Raw genomic sequence first — 22,134 nt, forward strand, 5'->3', positions numbered from 1 at the left:
GCCGCAGGTTGGACAGGCCTGTTCTAAATGGACCAAACCATAATCAATTTTCTTGGTGGTAAATCACGAGCATTGATTTGAAGTTCAGGCAGATAAATCGGAGTTCTGCTTTTGCTTTGCAATTCTGCTAACTACCATTCTGTGCTGTATTTGGAAAGACTTATTTTGCAAACATAATCTACAAAATAGAGATGATGCCTTGCTGAGGAAGAGGAGTGTCTCTATTCTCATTCATTCAATTCATTCAGCTCTGTGGTGTGGTTAGAAAAAACACGTTCTGGCAAGTAGATGCACAATAGCTAAAATTCATACAGTTTATTTGATCTTGCTTAATATTGATTGTACTACAATCAATATTACAGCTGGTATTTTTTTAATTTTTTTTTAGTCGCCATACCAATAGTGGCTAAAACACATATTGATCGTTCTGAGAATTGCTCAAACCTGTTCCATTTATTAAATGTCTTTCACAAAACTATAAAGTGATGTCTGGTTGTGCTGTCTGGTCGTTAGTCAGACTGTGTGCAAAGCATACTGTAATTTAGTACTGCCAGTTCAGGACAGCATAGGTATAAAGCTGCAGCACAGCTGTATAGCAGCTGAAATTAATACAATTTATTTTAATCTTCTTTCCGTGAGCCACATTTTAAAATTGTACTACTAATGTCATTTTTATATTTTTGGCCCACTGCTAGTATTAATACCTATTGATCACTGTATGAGTATTGTTGTGTCCTTTTTGTATTTAATAATTCTCTTTCACAAGCTTTTAAACTTGGGTTTGTGGTCAGTCGCACTTTCAAGTTGCTGGTCAGACTCATTATCACTGTCTCTGTTTGAGAATATGTGCACAATTTACTGCAGTTTGTCAATTTTTCCAGTTCAGGACAGCATAGGCACAGCTGCAGCACAATTATAGTACATCAGGTGAAATTCATACAATTTTATCTTTATTTGATGTACCAGAGGGATTACTATAATGGAAAGTGGCTAACACACTTATTGGTCATTCTGAAAATTGGTCTGTCCCTGTTCTGCGACATTTCATAATTTTCATTGTTTTTGTAATTCATTAAGTGTGATATAATGAACAGACATTTTTCACTGTTTTGGCATCATCTTATATATTCTTTTGTTTGCTCTTATGTTTTATTTATTAAAAGTAGTCTTTAAACCTGCATAAATGGAAAAACTGTAGTAAAAATGCAGACCAAAACATGGCTGTTAAGAGAAGTAATCGACTGATATTTAAGCAATCATGTTCAAAGGGATACAGCTGCTTTACTAGTACTTTGAGCAGTTGTAGGTGGAGTTTTTAATTACTACACAGCCCCTTTCTTGGAAATTGCTTTCCCTCCCTCATGCTTTTGTTTTTGTCCACTTCCTGTATGCTAGAATTTATCATGTTTTATACAATTTATTATTGTAATATATTTGTCATTTGTTCATAAAGCTATCAGCCAGTTTTGTGTTTTCAAACTTGCAAGTTTCCAATTACACAACAGTAATTATTGGTCCATATGGGATATTTATAAATGTAGAGAAATACATAATTGCAGACATGGGTTTTTGCTTACGGCTGGGGATCCGAATTGTGCTCATTCTGTTGCTAGGCACGTTTTTGGGAGGGGGATAGGTGTGACACAGTTCACCTTCATCACCTCTTTCAGTGATTTCAATAGTGTGGTGACTTAGTAAGTAGATGTGACGGGAAGGATGAGACAATATTCTTCTTTCTTTATTGCACCTCTTTTCATGCTATCAGTCACTGCCCTACTAATACAGTGAATTCAAGAGGAAGCTATTTCCAACACACTGCGCTCTCTAGCGTTAATTGATGAGCGGAGTGACATTGTTATCAGCCGTGTTAGATCTGAGACGCACAGTATAGTGCTTATCAATTGTTTTAAAGTGCTAGAAATCGGGGGTGCATGGGTAAAAAAAACCTTCACCAGCAATCGCTGATTTATCATGAATATCTTGAATTCTGATATGCTTTTGAATCTTTTACACATGCATATGTGAATGTTACAAGTGGCTATTGTATCTAAGACAACATTTATTTAAGGGTTAGTGAATAGTCTGTACAATCAATAGAACAGTATTTTTCCTAAAACAATGTGTGAAATGCGCAGAGATCATCCAATAATTGAGTTTCTTCTATACCTGCAACAGTTTATGTGGCATTATCCCAGGGCTGAGCAGTATTTTCCTACCTCGGATGAACCCCTTTGTGTTAATTGACATCGCTGGAGCACTAGCACTTTGTATTACCTACCTGTTGATTGAAATTAAGTAAGTATACTTGTGCTACATTTTTGTGACATTCGTGTAAATGGTTGGAAATGGAAGCCGGGTGCTAATTGTAGTGTTAAAATGTAGTGAATGATATATATATATATATATATATATATATATATATATATATATATATATATATATATATATATATATATATATATATATATATATATATATATATATATATATATATATATATATATATATATATATATATATGATGGTTATGTGAATTTGACACATTTCTTCTGAATGGAAGCTGCCAGAATAATCTCTAAATGGGCAGTACTGTGCTGCATATACACGTCGACCAATGTCGATTTAATAATAATAATGGGAATGCGTAGCTAATTGTTTTTTTTTAAAATGCAATATGTGCACAGATAGAGAATGTAGCGTAGTCTGGTATTGCATACATTGGTGTTATGAAGGTAGTTTGATCAGCTGCTGACTCTCCTAGATGTTTAGTGGCAGCTGAGCAACTATTGAATGATTCTCTTGTTAAACAGAGCTTTCTTAAAAGAAAGTTTGAGTTTATTTACAGCTTACATACACTATATGGACAAAAGTATTTGGTCACACCTGTTAATCGTTTTATTGAGGTGTTTCAATCAGACCCGTTGCCAGAGGTGTATAAAATCAATGCCACCTTTGCAATAAGACTGTTTGGGAAATTTTATCCACAGTCAGGATATTCCACAGTCAACTGTAAGTGATGATATTAGAAAGTGGAAGTGTTTAGGAACAATAGCAACTCAACCACGAAGTGGAAGACCACGGAAAATCACAGAGTGGGGTCAACAACTGCTAAGGCGAATGGTGCTTAAAAGTCGCCAACACTCTGCTGATTTCATAGCTGAAGGGTTCCGAACTTCCACTGGCATTAATGTAAGCACAAAAATTGTGCGGCTGGAGCTTAATGGAATGGTTTTCCATGGCTGAGCAGCTGCGTGCAAGCCTCACATCACAAAGACCTATGTCAAGCGTCGGGTGGAGTGGTGTAAAGCACACAGACACTGGACTGTGGAGCAGTGGAAATGTCTTCCGTTGAGTGACGAATCAAGTTTCTCTGTTTGGCAGTCAGATGGGCGAGTCTGGGTTTGGTGGATGCCAGGAGAACATTGCCTGCCTGCATTATGCAAACTGTGAAGTTTGGAGGAGGAGGGATAATGGTATGGGGCTATTTTTCAGGGTTTGGGCTAGGCCCCTTATCTCCAGTGAAGGGCAATCTTAAGCTTCAGCATACCAAGTCATTTTGGACAAAGCTATGCTTCCAACATTGTGGCAACAGTTTGGGGAAGGCCCTTTTCTATTCCAACATGACTGTAGTCCTTGCTTTGTGTACTGGAGCACAAAGACATGGTTTTAAGAGTTTGGTGTGGAAGAACTTGATTGGTCTGCACAGAGCCCTCACCTCAACCCCATCGAACACCTTTGGGATGAACTGGAACGGAGATTGCGAGCCAGGCCTTCTCATCCAACATCAGTTCCTGACCTCATAAATGCTCTATAGAATGAATGTGCACAAATTCCCACAAAAACACTGCAGCATCTTATAGAAAGCCTTCCAAGAAGAATGGAAGCTGTTATCGCTGCAAAGGGAGGACCAACTCGATATTGAAGTAAATGTAGTTGAATAACATGTCATTACAGTCCCTGCTGGTGTAATGGTCAAGCGTCTGATTACTTTAGTCCATATAGTGTATGTCTCCTTATGTTGCTGTGAATGTACAGTGTTGGTAAACATATCCAAAAAGACAGTTGCTGTCTGCAATTGTCCTTTAACACTGCATATTTGTGTATCTAGCAGAATGAAAATATCCCAGCGTCAAGGGTATCTCATTGTACGCTGGTCCTACACTGACCTATGTGCTGTAACACTGTGAAAATAAAGTTCTAATCAGATGCACTCACCTCCATGGTATATGGACTTACATCTAGAAAGGGCATGCTTGTAAGGCACACCTTTAAAAGGTCTTAAATAGGCTTGTTAGACGACACAAGGTTTGTATACTCAACAAAAATACAGTTGTTGTCAGCAGTGCACATATCCGATTGAAGTTAATCCATATCTTTTTATATATATTGTATAATATGGCTACTTATATTCCTAATATTCCTCTTATAGACCTAGTGGTGGTGATATTGTTGCTGTTTCTGTCAGTGACTATCCCAACTCACTCCCATTAAGGCATTTATATGACTAGTCATATAGGTGGGTAAATGTGCAGTAAACCCATGGACGGAATAGGCTATATGTTACTGTCCAATTAAAGTATACTGCACTGTCTCTTGTGGTAGGGTGCTTTGCACTCTGTTTACCAAGAATGGTTCTCTGTTTGATCTATGAGATTAATATGGGTGTTCCTTTTAGAATGCTTTTCAGACAGAATAATTTGTTCACTATATCTGTATAACACTTTACCACAAACCACCTATTTTCCATTATTTGTTCAATACCTTACACTTCCTGGTACTGAGTTTTGTTTTGTCACATTTTTATATGGTATAATTAACATTGCAGAGGTTTTAAATAAACCTACAAATCTTGGCATTATTTGTTCCTTGTCTATAGTTGATGTTATAAACCAAAAGCAAACCATCTAATCCTCTGCTCATGTATTTGCAGCAATTATTTTGCAGTGGATACGGCATCCGCTATCGCCATTGCTGTAATGACATTTGGCACCATGTATCCAATGAGTGTCTACAGTGGCAAAGTTCTGCTCCAAGTAAGTGTTGTGGTTTGTTTTTGTATTTTGTGTTTTTGTTTTTTCAAATTACGTTTATTTTAAGGTTTGAAATGTAACTTAATATTAAGATTTGCATTTCAAACACTGAAAATTAAAAGTTTTAATAACTTTAGTTTTACCGCCAATTTGGGACATATGGCAAAGACAAACCTTTTAAAACTAGGGCTAGGCAAATCGCAGCCAGATGCCCTACAAATCCTGCTGGCTCTCGAATCAAACATTATTTGTCCACCACTGATATGAAATATGATAAATGTCATTGAAATATTTGAAAGGCGTTGGGAGATTTTTAGAATGTAGTTGTTGGATAGGAAGCACATTCTTGCATTCCACCTTCTTTGGTTCACCTACATTTTAAAGGGGGAGGTGTAGAAGGGGACAGGATGCAGGTTTTGTCTAGAAGTCATCGCTGTTACGTATCTTTCCAGAAATGGCCCCAAGGCTCTGGTTTACACTCACTGAATGGAAAGCAGCAAGCCTGATAAATGTTTGAGACATTACGATTTCCTAGTATGTTATGTGTATCATTGCTTTGACAGACAGACGGTTGTGTGGGTGTAAACAGTGATGTTGATGGAATGCAATTCTGTAGACTAGACTAAAGTAAATTGTTCTTGTTGCACCATTCTCTGCATATATTAGTGTTTGTGCCTCTTAATTATGAACAGGGCAGTTTGTTGGTTGGCGTATTAGGGAATATTCAGGGTGAGAGGCAGATTTGATTTGACAATGTTCACTAGAGCCTTAAGGCTTATGTTCACTTTTATACCAAGCTGTGGGTACTGGCAAATTGAAGCAAACTCTTCCAGGGTGTTTATAGTCATTTGTATATGCAGCTTCCATTAACACTGATTTATGCCGATAACTCATATTAACATATGGGATTTTGTACCAATAAATAATAGTACTTTGAAAAGCTAGGGGGTATATTAGTTGCTAGTTAAGCCATGTTAAGCCCCTTTTTTTGGCGACCAATGTTATTATAAGTGTAGATTAGAAAATATTTCACTTGTATTCTCATATATTTTAACATGTTATGCTTTTTCAAGACAACACCACCTCATGTCATTGGCCAACTTGATAAGCTTCTCCGAGAGGTAAGCAAACATACAAAGTGATGGGAAATATAGAGATATAAGTATAATCACGCATTTTAGATCTATCCATTTGAGAAACCATTTTCAGAGAACAAGTAAATATAAGGCGGCTCTTCTTAAAAGAGCCCCTGCTGTGTGTGCACAGTGGAGGCAGCTATTTTGTAGACTAAACCAATATTCAGTTCACTAGGAACCAGTATCTCATGTATACTGGTCATTAAGTGCTTTGGTGTGACCTCACTGTCTTCTAGTGAATTGATAGGATGCAGTTTCATGAATATTGATTCAGTTTGAGACGGACAGTTGAGGTGAGTCGTGAGGACAGGGCTAAGAAAGACTGGTTTAAGGAATCGTGATATCAGTAGACGTGTCTGTGACCCATGACATGTAATATGTCAATTAATCATGTGGGATCCTTGTATTCGGACCATTATTTTAATTAATATATCTATTAGGTTGTGCTTTGCCGTTATCTACATTATCTCCTCAATAATTTATTGGAATTCATCGTTTTCAAAGTGCATATATAGTTAGTATAATGGAAATTTGTCATTAATAAATAGGAGGAAGAAATTGCCATCTTCAAGAGATACTTAAAAATGGGAAAAGCAAGCACAGCAATACTACACTTATTTTTATCATTACACCTCTGGGTGAGCTTTTTTCATTAAGTTCACTCATTTAAAATCAATATATCTGTTTTAAAGAAATAATACACTGCCCTAATCATACTAACAGATACCTAGCCATAGTAATACTACCCATACTATAATGGTTGCTGTACTGAATAAACTGTGGAGCATCCATACTGCATTTAGTATGCAAAAGGAAGTTATTTTTGTGTTTTGTTTTTTTTTTTTTTAGTTTCTATGGAATTAATCCAATCTTCTGTTTACTAAATAAAATTCCAGACCTACCGTTGACTGCTGTATGGGGAGAGCAATCTGAAAATCCCCATACTTGCACATCAGTCTATTCTAATCATAACCTTTGCTTTATATACAATGTATGTGCAAACATTGTAATTGTCAGGCTAAGTAAACTTGTCCTCAGTGTTTGTTTGCTTGTTGAAGGCTAATTCCATATTTAAGGTCATTTTATTATTAAACTTTTGAGTTTAGCAGGTACAGCTGCCCTTTGGACTATGTAAAGGCTGGCTGAGTATTTGAGCATGGGTTGGACAAGTTGCTAGAGACATCTGTACTGTTCAAGCAAACTGTTCATCTGGACCGCCCTCCCCCGCTCAGCCAAAGGAATTCAATGTCCTTGGGCAAAAACTGTTCACGTTGGAGCTTTCTGCCCTGGTTTCATTGAATAAAACAGGCCGGGAATGTTGTAAGCAAGGGAAAGACACTTTTACCCAACCATTTGTTACATAGAGCTTAATGATATCTGTATCCTGGTGAAGTAAAGTAGCCAAATGAGTGTTTCTGTTCAACAAAATGACATATATGATGTGTGTAATTGTGTCGCGTAAACTTTAATGGCGGGTTTATTCATTAATATAGTTGTAAGACCATAAAGCATTAAAACTGTCGTGAGCAAGTCGCAACAAATTGCATCCAAATGTTCCTGTATGGTAAAGTTGCCATTGTGTGCTTAAGTTGTTTTATTTGTATGTTAACTTTGATGTGTCTTTGCTTAGGTTTCCACACTAGATGGTGTTCTTGAAGTGCGCAATGAGCATTTTTGGACTCTGGGATTTGGCACCATGGTATGTAACTTGAATGACTGTTTCTGTTTATTGAAACAACATGCCAAAAATTTGTATATCTTTAAAAATGTTAATACATAGCTCATGCTCTATTGTGTCCTCTGTTTTGTTTTTCAGTAATATGAAGGCTATGACTTCTTACTCATATTTTAGAAAGGTTAGCATAGAATGTTATAGTTAACATACAATAAGTGAAACCATGGTAGCTTCATGTATTCTAAATCCTGGTAACAATCATGTCCATGCTGAGATGCTAACCATCCAGGATTTGTTTACATTTAGTTGTTTGGGCCTTTATTGCTAATTAATATTATATGATTTTAATGTGATGTATGTGTAAAATATGGTTTAGTAATGTAAAAAGCATTTACTTAACTCATGTGAAAACTTCATTATGTTATCTCCCTCATCTCGCTGTCTGATTTGCAGTCTTAACAATACAAGGATTCACACAAAGTCATAACACATACACAGTGTTTAAAAAAAGTATACGTGTTTCTGTAGATATGTGTACTTTAAAATCTTCATTATAACTGTACTTGTTATGTAAAGCAAGAAAAGTACATTAAAGTTTTGCATTACAGATCTAAGTTTTTAATATCACTTCAGTGTTACATATATAATTTTAATCTAGTTTTAATTGCAAAGTACTGCAATTTTTATTAATTACATGGATTCCCTCACAATATGTGTATATATTATACCCATCATCAGCTAATTATATAGCGTCACTAATTCCGCAGCGCTGTACATAGAACTCACTCGCATCAGTCCCTGCCCCATTAGAGCTTACAGTCTAAATTCCCTAACATACACACACACACACACACACACAGATCAATTTGTTAGCAGCCAATTAACCTACCAGTATGTTTTTGAAGTGTGGGAGGAAACCGGAGCACCTGGAGGAAACCCATGTAAACACTGGGAGAACATACTAACTCCACACAGATAAGGCCATGGTCGGGAATCAAACCCGTTACATACAAATATAGTGCACTCCAGTCTAAAACAATAAACACCCCGAGTACACATTCTAAATTTGATGCAAAGAAAGAAAATAATGATTGGTACTCACAGGACTTTGGGGAAAAAATGCAAAGGTGCATTATTATTATATATGATATATGAACGTTTTGGTTCCCATTGGAGCCTTTCTCAATAGCTCGAACAACTGAAAAATACATTGATAAATACCCACAATGGGTGTGGTTGAACACACATGATACACACATCATTATAGCGTGTGAGTCATACAATCTCGGACAATAAGGGAATCCCTCAAGTAGGACAGATAAGTCATACAAATCCATATAAATTGCACATTCATTACATAGCAAATTGAAAAGTACATTATAGTTCGCAATATATTGACAAATGTGCAAAACAGCTATGGGATTCTTTACAGCTTTATTTTAATCCATCGTTATTTTTTTAAAGTAATTTGTTTTGATATTTTTTGAACCAATAATTTCTCTTTCATCAAATCTGTGGGACACTGCTACCATGGGGTTGTATGAGGGGAGCGTGGCGTTGGCACTTAACTATAGTTAACTTGCTTAAAGTATCAATGCTGACAAACCCCTCCCCTCTGCAACCCCACATAACTCCTCAATTTAGCTTGTGCCCAAGGGAGTTGGGCTTGTTTTTTGTACTAGGATAGTTTTTTACTTTTATTGTTTTATTCCTTTATTTTTTTTAGGAAAGGTTTTTTTTAATCAATGGATATTATCTGAGGAGTGTGCTCTAGTGATAGAGAGTACACTTCTTTTTAAGCAGCTACACTACACTCTCTTGTGAGAGCCGAACTGCTCTCTCTGATATCGCTGGCAGTGTTTACAGTGTGACAGGCCGTTTAATGAAGCCGCTGGCACACTAACAGCTTCCTGACATACCGGTGCTGCCTTGACAGGCATAGAGTGCTGGTACTCGGAGTGATGGCAGCCGCCATCTTGCGGGGCATACCAAGTTCCCCTCGGAGAAAGGAGGTGAGAATCTTGTGGGAGCTGCAGAATCTTCAGTCAGAGTGACTGAACACAAAAAAATGTCAACAATATGTGGTGGCCTGTTAAAATATAGAACAGCCACACAATTCAAATAGTAGGAGCAGGAAACCTGCAGGGGCGGAGCTATGAATATAGAGCTCCCCCACCTCATCTGGCATACTTGGACTACCCCCATCTGCGTGCCAAGACATTGCCTGGGAAGACAGCAGAATGTGTGGCTAGTAGTTTAAAAATATATTGTATTCTACTTAGCCATATTACATCTTTTCCTTATTGCTTGTTACAACATACAACTTTTACTGTCATAGATTAGCTGTATACTTGTATCAATTTCAAGCTATCTCTTGTGTGACTGAATTTTCTATTGCTTCAGTGTGGTTTCCCTTTTAAAAATATGTCTGATAAGGGGAAAGCACCACTTATAAAATATTTCACTTGTTCAAAGTGCCAATTGGACAAAAGGACCCGGGGCATTTTGTACAGACTGTGACGCAGGGGGACACACTATGCAGGCCCAGATTAATGTACTACCACTACCAGAAGAACTGGCATGGGCAGCTTCTCTGGCGCAGTCGGTTACTACACTGGTTACTAAGCCAATGGGGCTAACAGTGGTTTCTGATGTTCTCCGCTACTGTAGAAACTGCCCTACCTGTAACAGTAGGGATGCCAGTGACCGCCGGGGCATCTGAAGTTGCTTTGGAGGCTGTCATCCTCTCTCACTAACCCATGCCCTTCTTCTGGAGAACCAGCCTGATCCTCATCCTTGGTCAGAAGCCTGGAAAGATTAAACCGGTTTCTAGAAGCACCGAGACCTATACCTTCTAGAAATGGGAGGTTGCAGTCGGCAAATCCTCTCCTATCCCTCTCTGATTTTGAGAGATCATCATCAGAGGAGGGTGAGCCTATTTTTGACTCTGGCTCTGCGCAGGTCACCGACCCGGAAGAATCCTAGATATATAGAAATGAGAAGGCGCGCTATCTGTTTTCCAACGTCGGTGGAATTAACAGACATTGCAGAAGCAGCTTGGTAGCAACCGAACAGGAAGTTTACGATTCCAAGGAGATTCCTTTCCCTGTACCATTTACTGTAGAAGTATCTGGCCCGCTGGGAACAGATCCCAAAAGTTAACACTCCGGTAGCTCGCTTAGCTCGTCATACTACGCTTCCAGCGCCAGGAACAGCGGCCCTGCAGGATGCCACTGACCGCAAGCTAGAGGGTCATTTCAAATCTATATGTAGCAGCAGGCACCTCTTTCAGACCCATGTTTTCATCGGCGTGGGTTGTCAGATGGAACATGGGCAGAACAGTTGGCTGAGTGATTTCAAGGCTCAGAATTGCTTCCTCTTGCCCTGCATCTAAAGTAGGCGTCTGGATACTTATATGAGGCGATCCAGAATGCAGCCTCTATTTTGTCCTCCATATCGGCTTCAGCAGTGACAGCTATAAGGACCCTATGGCTAAGGCCCTGGAAGCAGATACAGAATCTAAGAAATCTCTTGAAACATTACCTTATTCAGGCACAGTGCTTGGGCACGAATTGGACAACCTCATTTGCCAGGCCACTCTTACAAAGGTAGGTCCTCCTTCTCTACAAGACGGCCGTCCGCAAAAGTTCCGGGAAAAACCGGCATTCTGACGGTCACCCCTTTTTGCGACAGCAGGAGTGTGGAGAGGGGGGCGCAATTTGAGTCTGTTCATGGAGCAGTGGATAGCATCCTCCCAAGACCTTTAGATTTGTGGGATCATGACGAGAGGGTACATGATAAACCTGTCAGGTCCGGCCCAAAGTTGCTTCTTTGCAACATCTTTACCCCGCGATCCAGGAAGGAGTTAGGTGATGCGGCTCTTTGTTGCTTCTCTTCTTTCTGCAGGAGTCATTTGCATGGCAATAGACAACCAGAAAAGACAAGGTTTATATTCAAACCTGTTTCTGGTCGCAAATTTTTAAAAATGTTAAATCTACACCTAAGGGTGGACAAATTTCGCATGGAGTCCCTCTGATCAGTAATCAATGGACTGGAGGCAGACAATTTTTTAGTGCCAGTAGATATAAAGGACGCTTATCTTCACGTCCTCATTTTGGAGGGACATCGGTCACTTCTCAGATTTACGGTGGGGTTAGCACACTACCAATTCCGGGCACTCCCCTTCGACCTTTCCATAGCGCCCAGAGTCTTAACAAATATCATGACCATGATGGCAACATGTCTTCGTTCCAGAGGGGTCAAAATAATACCATATTTAGATGACCTCATCAAGGCCACATCATCGAATCTGGTACAACAGCACCTGGCTCTGACCAGCAGGATCCTGGAGGACCACGGTTGGTTAATAAAGCTAAAGAAATCTCGATTACCTGCCAGCGGATGACCTTCCTGGGGCTCATCTTGAACACCAGGGAGGACAAGGACATGGCCAGGTCGATACGAGAAGTAACTACACAGGTCTTGGCCACTCCCAGTCCAACCATTCACTTATGCATACGTCTCCTAGGGAAGATGATATCGACCTTCGAGACAATTCCTTACGGTCGGTTCCACTCCCGCTGCTTCCAGTGGGCCCTCTTAACGAAGTGGTCAGGTTCCCATCTGCAGTTGGAATGCAAGAGGATCCGTTTGTCTTCCAAAGCTCTTCAGTGGTGGTTGGGCCAGAATCACCTGGCGGTTGGCTGGTCCTTTGCCCCGTGGTCCTGGATCATAGTGACCACAGATGCCAGCTTGAGGGGCTGGGGGTTGTGGCCCGTCATTTACTGCTTCAAGGCCTTTGGTCGACTCGGGAGTCTTCCCTGTCTATCAACATTCTGGAGTTGAAGGCCATGCTGATGGCCTTTCGGCGTGCCCAGACCATACTTCGGTGTTTTCCGGTCGGGGTACAGTCCGACAATGCCACAACATTGTAAACAGACAGGGAGGAACCAGAAGTGCAATGGAAATGGCAGCTCAGATCTTTGCCTGGGCGGAACAGAATTCCCACAATCTCAGTGGTGTTCATCCCAGGCATCCAGAACTGGGAAGCAGATTATCTAAGCCGTCATGCAGTAGTGCCAGAGGAGGGGAGTGGTCACTTCATCCGGAGGTCTTCCAGTCGCTGATCTAGAGATGGGGTATCCCAGCCCTGTACCACATGGCGTCGAGGCACAACAGGAAGGTACCAAGATTCTACGCAAGGGCAAGGAAACCCCATGGCAGCAGCCATCGACGTCCTGACAATGCCCTGGGACTTCCAGTTGGGATATATGCCCCCCAAACCCATGATTCGCCGCTTTCTCAGACGAGTAATACAAGGGGGACTCCCAGTGATACTGGTGGCTCCCGCCTGGCCACGAAGAGAGTATGGTGTGTAGACATTATCTTGATGGCAGTAGGTCAAGGAGTGCGTCTACCACTGCAAGACGACCTCCTTCTCCAAGGCCCATTCCGACATCAGGACTTGCTTCGGCTGACTTTAATGGCATGACTATTGAAGTCAGCATTTGGCAATCTAGAGGATTCTCTCCTAGAGTCACGAACACGTTGTTGCAAGCTTGTAAGCCAGTTTCGGCTCGTATCTTCCACCGCATCTGGCGTACTTATATCATGGTGTGAGAATCAACCTTGTTATACATCGTCCTTTCGTCTTTCTCTGTTCCTGACGTTCCTCCAGAATGGCTTGGATGCGGGTCTCCGGTTGGGCTCTTTTAAAAGTACAAATATCAGTCCTTTCGGTTTTCTTTCATCTTCGACTGGCGGACTTGCCGGATATTAGGATGTTTCTACAGGAAGTCTTGCGTATCCAGCCACTTTATGCCCTGCCTAGTGCACCATGGGATCTCAAACTGGTGCTCAATATGCTTAAGAGGCCTCTTTTTGAACCGTTACATTCAGCAGATCTAAGGTTAATGTGGAAAGTAGCGTTCTTGCTGGTGGTTGCATCGGCTCGCAGAGTGTCAGTTAGGAGCCCTTTCTTGTCGTTAGACATAGGGGCAGTTCTACTATTCCTTTGTTCGTAGCGAAGGTGGTTTCGGCATTTCACATGAAACAAGAGATTGTGGTTTCAGGCGGGGCATCGTCTTCCGACCAGAATTCGATGGAGTGTTTAGATGTGGTCAGGGCTCTCCGAATTTGTGAGGCTGACCTCCCTCATTCGACGCACCAATTCTTTATCCTTTTTGTTTCACATAAGAGGATGGCCAGCCTCGAAGCAATCCATTGCAAAATGGATTACTGCAACCGTTAGGCAGGCTTACATCAGTGCTAACTGGCCTGTGCCAGGTCGACTTACTGCCCATTCCACCCGTTCAGTGGGGGCATCTTGGGCAGCCTCAGCGGATCAGCTTTGCAGAGCAGCCACCTTGGTCCTTGGTTCTTACTTCAGACGCCAATTTTGTCCGTAGTGCTCTCAGTGCCGGGCTGTCAGAGCGGTCCCACACTGCGTTCCCTCCCTTCTGCTGTATGTTGTTTGGCCTATCTTCCTTGGGGCTTTATAATTAAACTGAGGAGCCACAGGTGGGGGGTTGCAGAGGGGAGGCGTCTGTCAGCATTGATACATTAAACAAGTTAACTAAGTGCCAACTCCACGCTCCCCTCATACAACCCCATGGTAGCAAAGTCCCCCAGATGGAATCGGAGAAACGGATTTATTGTAAGTATAAAAATCCTCTCATTTGTTGTCTAAAAAAAAACCAGCTAAATTATCACTAGAGAAAATTGAAAAATAACAGCCTTTTTAAAGAATTATTGATCCTTTGAGTTGCAAATATAATATTATTGTAACTATAAATCTCCATTGGTTCATGAAATTCGTGATGTAGCTGATTCATGTATAAGTAAACAGTAATCTTGTATCAAAGTTGATATTATACTCAGAAATGTTTTTATTGTGTAGTGTGGTCATCAATTCAATTGTATCAAATGTGCAAAAATGATAATGAACAAATTTTCAGGATGGAATTGAAAACAGGTGGATAAGATAAAATAATTAGGTTTGTTACTGCCTTTGAGTGCTACTGAACTCAAATCATAGAAACAATAACATGTAAGTAAAAAAACATATTTAGTATCTAGGGTAAGAGTTGATCGAACGGTAATAATTTGAAATTCAGCAAAGCAGTATACTCTAATAAGATCCACTTCACCATTCTAAAAATAAATAAAAAGCAATCTATAAAGTGACTGTAATAAGTGTTTTTTGGGACATTATGGAGGATCCCAAAAAATCTCTTCTGTCTTGTGCATGTATGCATTCACGTACTCTGACACCGTCGCTGTTTCCATTGAAGTCCCAGATGTCTGTAAAAAATAATTGACCAATAATTTCTAAATATTCACTTGTATATGGAAGTTCCGCATTGGTTCACAATGATCTTTTCAAAGCGACATAGACTGCAGTAACTCTTCACCCTAATATAATGTGTGGCTTGTTAAATACTTATGTTTAAACCATGGATGTGCTCATTTTGATGACTGAAAAATATTTATTACTTGCTTGGTAATAGATTGTTCCATACTTCCATGACAACGATTTGCTACTCTTCTATAGATGATATTGGAATCTATAGATATTATTTCATGGTATCTTGATAGACCACACACTCCTTTTAATATACGTACAAATACATTTGCATGCAAATAATATAATTGCTTAAAGGGGTTCTCCAGGTTTGCTTTATAAAGCCTTTTCAGTATAGGAACAAAAGTAATTATCATCTTTGTACTTTTCAGGCTGGGTCACTTCATGTCCGGATTAGAAGAGACGCTAATGAACAGCTCGTACTTGCTCATGTTACAAACAGACTCAGTACTTTAGTTTCAACTCTGACCGTTCAGATCTTCAAAGATGAGTGGACAAGACCGGTCTTATCTTCTGGTCCCATGCCACCGAACATGTTAAACATCCCGGAACATCACATTATTCAGATGCCACCCCTGAAAACTCCAAATGACGAATTAAGTCCGTTGACCTCCACACCATCCAAGCCCAGCAGCCCACCCCCAGAATTTGCATTTAATACACCAGGTAAAAATATGAATCCTGTCATCCTTTCAAACACTCAAACAAGGCCATATGGCCTAGGATTACATTATGGATCTGCACCATATGGTTCAACGTTTAACCAAGAACTTGGAGTGCCTGGCATTGGCGGCAGCACACAAGGTTTGCGGACTGGTTTCACAAACATGGCCAACCGATACGGAACATACACTCCAGGACAGTTCACCCAATTCAAGCAATGACATTTTTGTATGGTATTTTCCCTTCCTCCTTTGCCTGCTCTGTGTGTTGAAAGTGTCAGAATTTTCGGATATCGTATTTTGGGGATTCTTCTTGGACTTGTCACAATCTACAATGATCATGCAATTGGATACCACTGGTACATTCCTCCTGGAAACGTTCTTTTTGTGACGTTCAGTTCCTTTTGCAATAAAACTCTTGCAAACATTGGAGTGATGAGGCAGCAAAAAAAGAATTTTTAATAAAGTAAACAAAGGCAATTTTGTTTTTCCCCCTTCTTTCCCTTCCCACATTTACATTTAATGTATAATGATGTGTTATGGAGGGTGTCACAGAATAATATACATGTTTTAACTGTTGCATGGTCTCTGAAACCTATTGTTCAACAACAGGCCTCATTTTATGTTTTCGCGCTAGTAAAAATGCGCTTGATATGCTTTTTTTTTTTTTTTTTTTTTAAACACTACAGTTTTAGATATTGTGATAGACTCCCTGAAATCTTCTGGCACAAGTATGTTACTGATGTGTGTGCATGCACTTACATGAGTTCAAAGCATATGTAAAATTTATTTAAAAAAAAAATGTCAGTACTTATGAGCCCTTGCAGAGTAGATGCTGTTTATCCTTTTTCTATCCAAAAATAGTATGTTTTCATTTTCATTTAGTGAGCATTTGTAATCTAAACCTTATGACCGTGCACACACATTTGTACATACTCTCCTTACAGATTAATAGGGCAGCGATACAAGGGTGAAGAGTACATTCACTCTCACTAAAGACAAATGAAGGAGATATATCACTAAATTTAGGTTTGTACACCACTCAACAATATATCCTTTTTACATTTTCTGCATTGGAACACTAAATAGTCTGACCCTGTTTGGAAGATCATTTTGTGATATTTACAATATGAATTTAGTATAAAATGATGACTGCAAAATGTTCTGCTTTGACACTTACAAATATTACTATGATTTTTTTTGATATTTTTTTTTTTTACCCAAGTCTCACAGGAAAATGTTTCACAGAAGTTAAATTACCAATTTTTAACTGCAGGTTGCTTTGTATATGAAAGAGCTATCAATGCCTTAAAGAGATGTAAACATATTTCAGATAGGACTGTGATCACAGGGGGTTGGGTTTGGGTCCTTGCATACCAGACTTAAATGCTTCTCATTAGTTTAACACTTTATGTATAACTCTAAAACATTTTTATATTGGAACAACTTGTATTTTCGGTTTAGTGGCCTGTTACATTATTTATTACTGTTGTTGGTGGTTTTTTACATAGTGCCACCATATTTTTCAGCACTTTGCAGATATTATCATTTACCAATGGACCTTTAAAACAATATTCTAAATACTCCACCACACAAACACTCACTAGTGTCCATTTTTTGGCAGAACCCTACCTACTAGTATGTTAAGTCACTTCTCGTAAACTAATGTCTTCATCGCAAATATTCTTGTTTATGATAATTTAGGCTACAACTTGAGATTTGTGGTTTCCAATTATTTAATTTTGTCTGTATGGCAGTTCTTGTTACCCTCAAACAGTGCAGAAAAGCCACAACCTAGTGTACATCTGTGATATATTTACTTCCAGTAGAAGTTTAGGTTCAACCCTGGGGGACTGTTAATGTTTTGTCTCTTTAGACGTAGGTGGCGGAGACCCCTTTTCAGGGGGTTTACCTTGTGCTTGACTTGTGTGTTCTGAGGGTTGTTGCTGCAGTTACGGATGATCCGGGTGTTCCAGTTCCCGTGATTTCTGTTTGTTTCGTTGTTTCTGCCATGGCGCAACCTGGGGTGGAGAGAAGAGGGGAGAGGGAAAAGAGGTAGGGGAGTGGGGAATAGCAGTATAGGCGGTACAGACAATATACTTATGTGCTATTGAATTTGGTAGTGTTAACGTTTATAAAACGTTAACATCCCCAGGGGTATAAACTAGTGTTAATGTTGAACAGCGGTACACAAAACCACGCACAATATACACTGCATCAGAGCTATAAACATTAAGCAAAAGAGCTATAACATCGAAATTGCAAAAAAAGCTATATCTGCTAAATTCAATAGCACATAAGTATATTTTCTATACTGCTATTCCCCACTCCCCTACCTCTTCTCCCTCTCCCACACCCCTCTTCTCTCCACCCCAGGTTGTACCAATGTTTTGTCTCTGTACACCCTGACAACACTTTCTTTCAAGGGCTTGGGGCAGCAAAACGCTTCCTGTTTTTGGTGTCTTAAGTGACGACCGTACAGTGTAGTAGACAGAGAATTACAGTAGGGCAGACTTGCATTGCAGCAAATTGTTTTTGTCCCTCTTGTAATCTGAAGTTGCAGACTCACCTTTATCAATGTTTGGGACTGTTATTTTTTTTAAGATGTAATTAAAGTGCACAGTAGGTTTTTTGTATTGTAGCTGGAATACTATTTAAAAAAAATAATGGTTGTAAGCTTCAGAAGAGCTCAGCCATGGCATATAGTAAGAAGTCAGATTAGAGTTTAGTCCCTGTTGGCGTATTTACTACCAAGATATCATGAAATAATATTAAAGGACTGCAACAGAATATAAGATTTTAAAGTTTTTGTCCCTGTTTTTGAATATTTACCAATGGCTCCATACTGCAAGTGACTACAGTACAGTCTAGCGGACAGGAGGAGTTTTGCTGCCACATTGTCTTGGGCAATTCCACGGTTTCTAGCTTTGTGGGAGGTATGTGTTTCACTAATTATGCTCTGTTTTAAAGGTTACAAGAACTGCTGTACAGTTGAGGGGTGTGACCAAAGGGGGAGAGGGAGGGGGAAGCAAGAGACTATGGAGTAAAACAACCTGTTTCCATGTATTTGGAATTCTAAGAAAGTAGATCAGGTCCTCTTAAGAGTGATTCAGCTTACATGTGAGGGGCGATTTACTTTTTTCGGTTTATATTTGCGCTGGGGGACCCTTATTTTTTTTTTTTAATTTGACAATTCAGTGGAGTGAATCCAGGGAACCTCCTCACTCCTCCAGGCTTATGTGACTTGGGAATAAAGAAAGACTTTGTTGGTGGTGCCAGTTAGAATATTTATCACTTTGTTGGCTGAAGATCTTGTGACACGGAATGCATATATGACAATCAAGAGCTTACCTTGTAAGCTGGAATACGTGCTAAAGTTTGATGACTGAAAGTTTCTCAGTAGCACAGTGAATATGACTATACATGGGCTGCTGAATATTAAAACCTGCTAAAATATCATGCAGCCATATACAAAGGTGAATTTAGAAGAAATAATACAGCTGCACGTACTGTAAATGTATCATGTCTGTTCAGACATCTGTTTAACACATAGCGTTGACCATCGAACATACATATAGCTAACGCTTCAGTCCATTTACTAGTATTTACAAATGAATAGAGTACTAGATAGCCCCAGAGCTTGAATTGGACCTTAGCACTCCCTTACTGTCGATTGACTACATCATTCATCCTGCGCAGAACAATATCACCCAAGGTACGGCACGCGACGAGACTCTCGTCTTAATATAACTCAGGCCATGCATGTGTATATGCCTCAGAAGGCCACTAACTGGACATTGTAGGGTATCAGCCACAAAAACAAAAACTACAAAAAAAAAAATAATGTACTAGAAAAACAAATTAATCTTTCCTACCATTGGGGGACTCTGCGAGACATTGGGGTATAGTAGGTGGGACTAGGAGTTTAGGTATCAACTTGTTTGTTTATCACACGCCTCCCCTACTATGCCCTCTCAAGCGCAGACCTCAGTTTTGTTCTAAGTGCATATGTGTTATGGTTCTGTTCAAAACCAATTCCTTAATTACAGCCATGGAGCCAGACACGTGATATAAAAGTTTTAAACTGTTTACTGTTTATTTTGCCTACCCTGAACTATACTTTTCTGCAATAAACAGTTCAGGCTGAATAAAACAATGAATTTACAGATCTTGGCAATCAACAGGTAAGTAATAATGAAATGCAGCAAATAACTTAACTGAAACCAGGAACAGAAACACATTCAGGTAATCCAGGAACAGAGGCACATGAGCAGGCTAGGAACTTCAATGACCAGCAAAGGATTCTGAAAAAGGCAGGCATACTGTTACGAGCCGCGGCGGTGCCCAGCCGCCGCAACTCTCCTACATGCGTCCCGGCCGTTGCTATGGCGACCGGGACATCACTTCCGCCTATGACCCGGCCGTTGCTGGGGCAACGGAGGGACGCTTCAGCGCTGCGTCCCGGCAATGAGAAGCCGGGCGCATGCGCCCATCAATATTACTAGCCTGCGGGCTAATGAATTTAGGTGCAGGGGGCTGGGTATTATCAGAGCCAGGCTCTGATTGGCTGTCCTCACTATTTAAGGCAATGAGGTCTGCCACCTCATTGCCGGTTATAGCTTCTGTGCTCCAGTCTGCTGACCTGCTAGTTCCTGTTCCTGTATTCTGATACCACTACTGTCTCCCCATGTATGACCCTTGGCTTTGAATTGGACTTCGCTCGTATTTCCTGTGACCCTGATCTCTGGCCTGTTTACCGGTTCTGCTATTCGCCTGTGACCCCTGACCTCAGCTTGTTTACCAATACTGTTGTCTGCTGCCGGCCCTTGACCTCTGTGTGGACCTGACTCTTCTTGTCTGGGTTCTCCCCAGCCGGTACACACTTCACGACCCTCTGTCAGTCTGCGGCCCAGTCTGTCCCCACCATCAGGGGCTCCAGTGAACACCTGATTGGCAGAGTAGATTCCGGGTTGTGTTGTGGCGGCTGGAGGGGTTCCTAACACATACATAGGCCACAGACATGTGTGGATGATTAAGTAGCACTGCTAGTTAACCCCTGATAGGAAAGGCCGAACAGCAGCACCCCAAGAGAATCACAGGCACTGCAGGGTAATATGCACACAGGGAAACAAGGCAAAATATTACACAGGGCAAAATGCACACAAAGATACAAGGCAGATCATAACAATATGAGATAGGTCACTTCAGTATAGGCTCCTGCCTATACCCTTAATAGTTATAGGTTTTCCCTTTTTTTATTTTTATTCCCTCTATTGGTGTGGCGCAGGGATCGATCCAAGACCGAGAGCAGTGTAAAGGCCGAGGCTCCCTTCCCTGCGTAGGAGGCAGCTGCTTCTGTACTGACTCGCCCCTCGCACAGCTTGCCGACAAATCTCGCCCTAGATAGACAAGCAGCTGCAGGATCATTATGTAATTGGTCTGCCTGAAAAAAGGAGGCAGACAAATCAGCTGCACTAGCCGGCATTTCTCCACATAGACAACGAGCAAAATGCACTGCCAAGGACGCGGAAGCCATTAGCAGGTCTATGTCAGCGATTGCACTCCATAGGAAGCGATGCGCTGACAGGAGAAGCGCGGCTATACAAGGAGACAGACATGACAGATATGTATGTATGTATGTATGTATGTATGTGTGCCCAAAGGATAAGATACAGATTTATTCTGGAACACCTGTCTTTCCATTGTATTGTGTCTAAACCACCAGGAGTAAGACACCCGCTGGTTCGTCTATACTGCTTTATATATGTACCAAAATGACGAGATTCGGTTTTTTTAAGTGACGGCTGGCAGTTTGTTTACACCCAACAGGGTCATAGCTGGGTTTTGAAAAAGGCCATTCAGCCATGGTCAGAGCAGTTAGTCAGACGTGTTCTGGAGGGCGTTCCAAGAACAGAGCTCACTTTTGTAGAGTTGGTGTAGTTTCCAGGGGCCACTGGAGGTAAGAGTACATCTCTTCCCATTGGCTCCACTATGCCACGTCAAGGGCCTAGTGGAGCTGAGCTTCATTCCTTTTTTTCCCCGGGGTCGAGGTGCCCCATTGCGTACTCACTTATTGGCATATAGTCCTACACAGGTGCAGTTACTTAAGGAACCTATCTACCTCTGCCCCGCTGTCCCCGCCTCTGCTCTCTGTCCCCCTCCTCTGCTCGCTGTCCCCCCCCTCTGCCCCGCTGTCCCCCTCCTCTGCCCCGCGCCAGCCATAAAAAATAAAAAAATACACAGAAACTTACCAATCCGTCGGGCGCCG

The 22,134-nt window shown here is 40.7% G+C and overlaps 1 protein-coding gene across 3 annotated transcripts in view; it reads left to right on the forward strand.

The window, feature by feature from the left end:
* Positions 1–16,445, forward strand: part of SLC30A6 (solute carrier family 30 member 6) — a 31,940-nt gene extending 15,495 nt beyond the window's left edge. For all 3 annotated transcript variants that reach the window (XM_075203707.1, XM_075203709.1, XM_075203708.1), the window contains 5 exons: positions 2,176–2,295; positions 4,931–5,033; positions 6,104–6,151; positions 7,797–7,865; positions 15,576–16,445. In XM_075203707.1, coding sequence (XP_075059808.1) covers positions 2,176–2,295; positions 4,931–5,033; positions 6,104–6,151; positions 7,797–7,865; positions 15,576–16,088 — 853 coding nt within the window. In that variant the 3' untranslated portion in view covers positions 16,089–16,445. The remainder of the gene's footprint in view (positions 1–2,175; positions 2,296–4,930; positions 5,034–6,103; positions 6,152–7,796; positions 7,866–15,575) is intronic.
* Positions 16,446–22,134: the final 5,689 nt, after the last annotated feature.

This window comes from Mixophyes fleayi, chromosome 3, assembly GCF_038048845.1.
Source record: "Mixophyes fleayi isolate aMixFle1 chromosome 3, aMixFle1.hap1, whole genome shotgun sequence".
NCBI classification, from domain to species: domain Eukaryota; kingdom Metazoa; phylum Chordata; class Amphibia; order Anura; family Limnodynastidae; genus Mixophyes; species Mixophyes fleayi.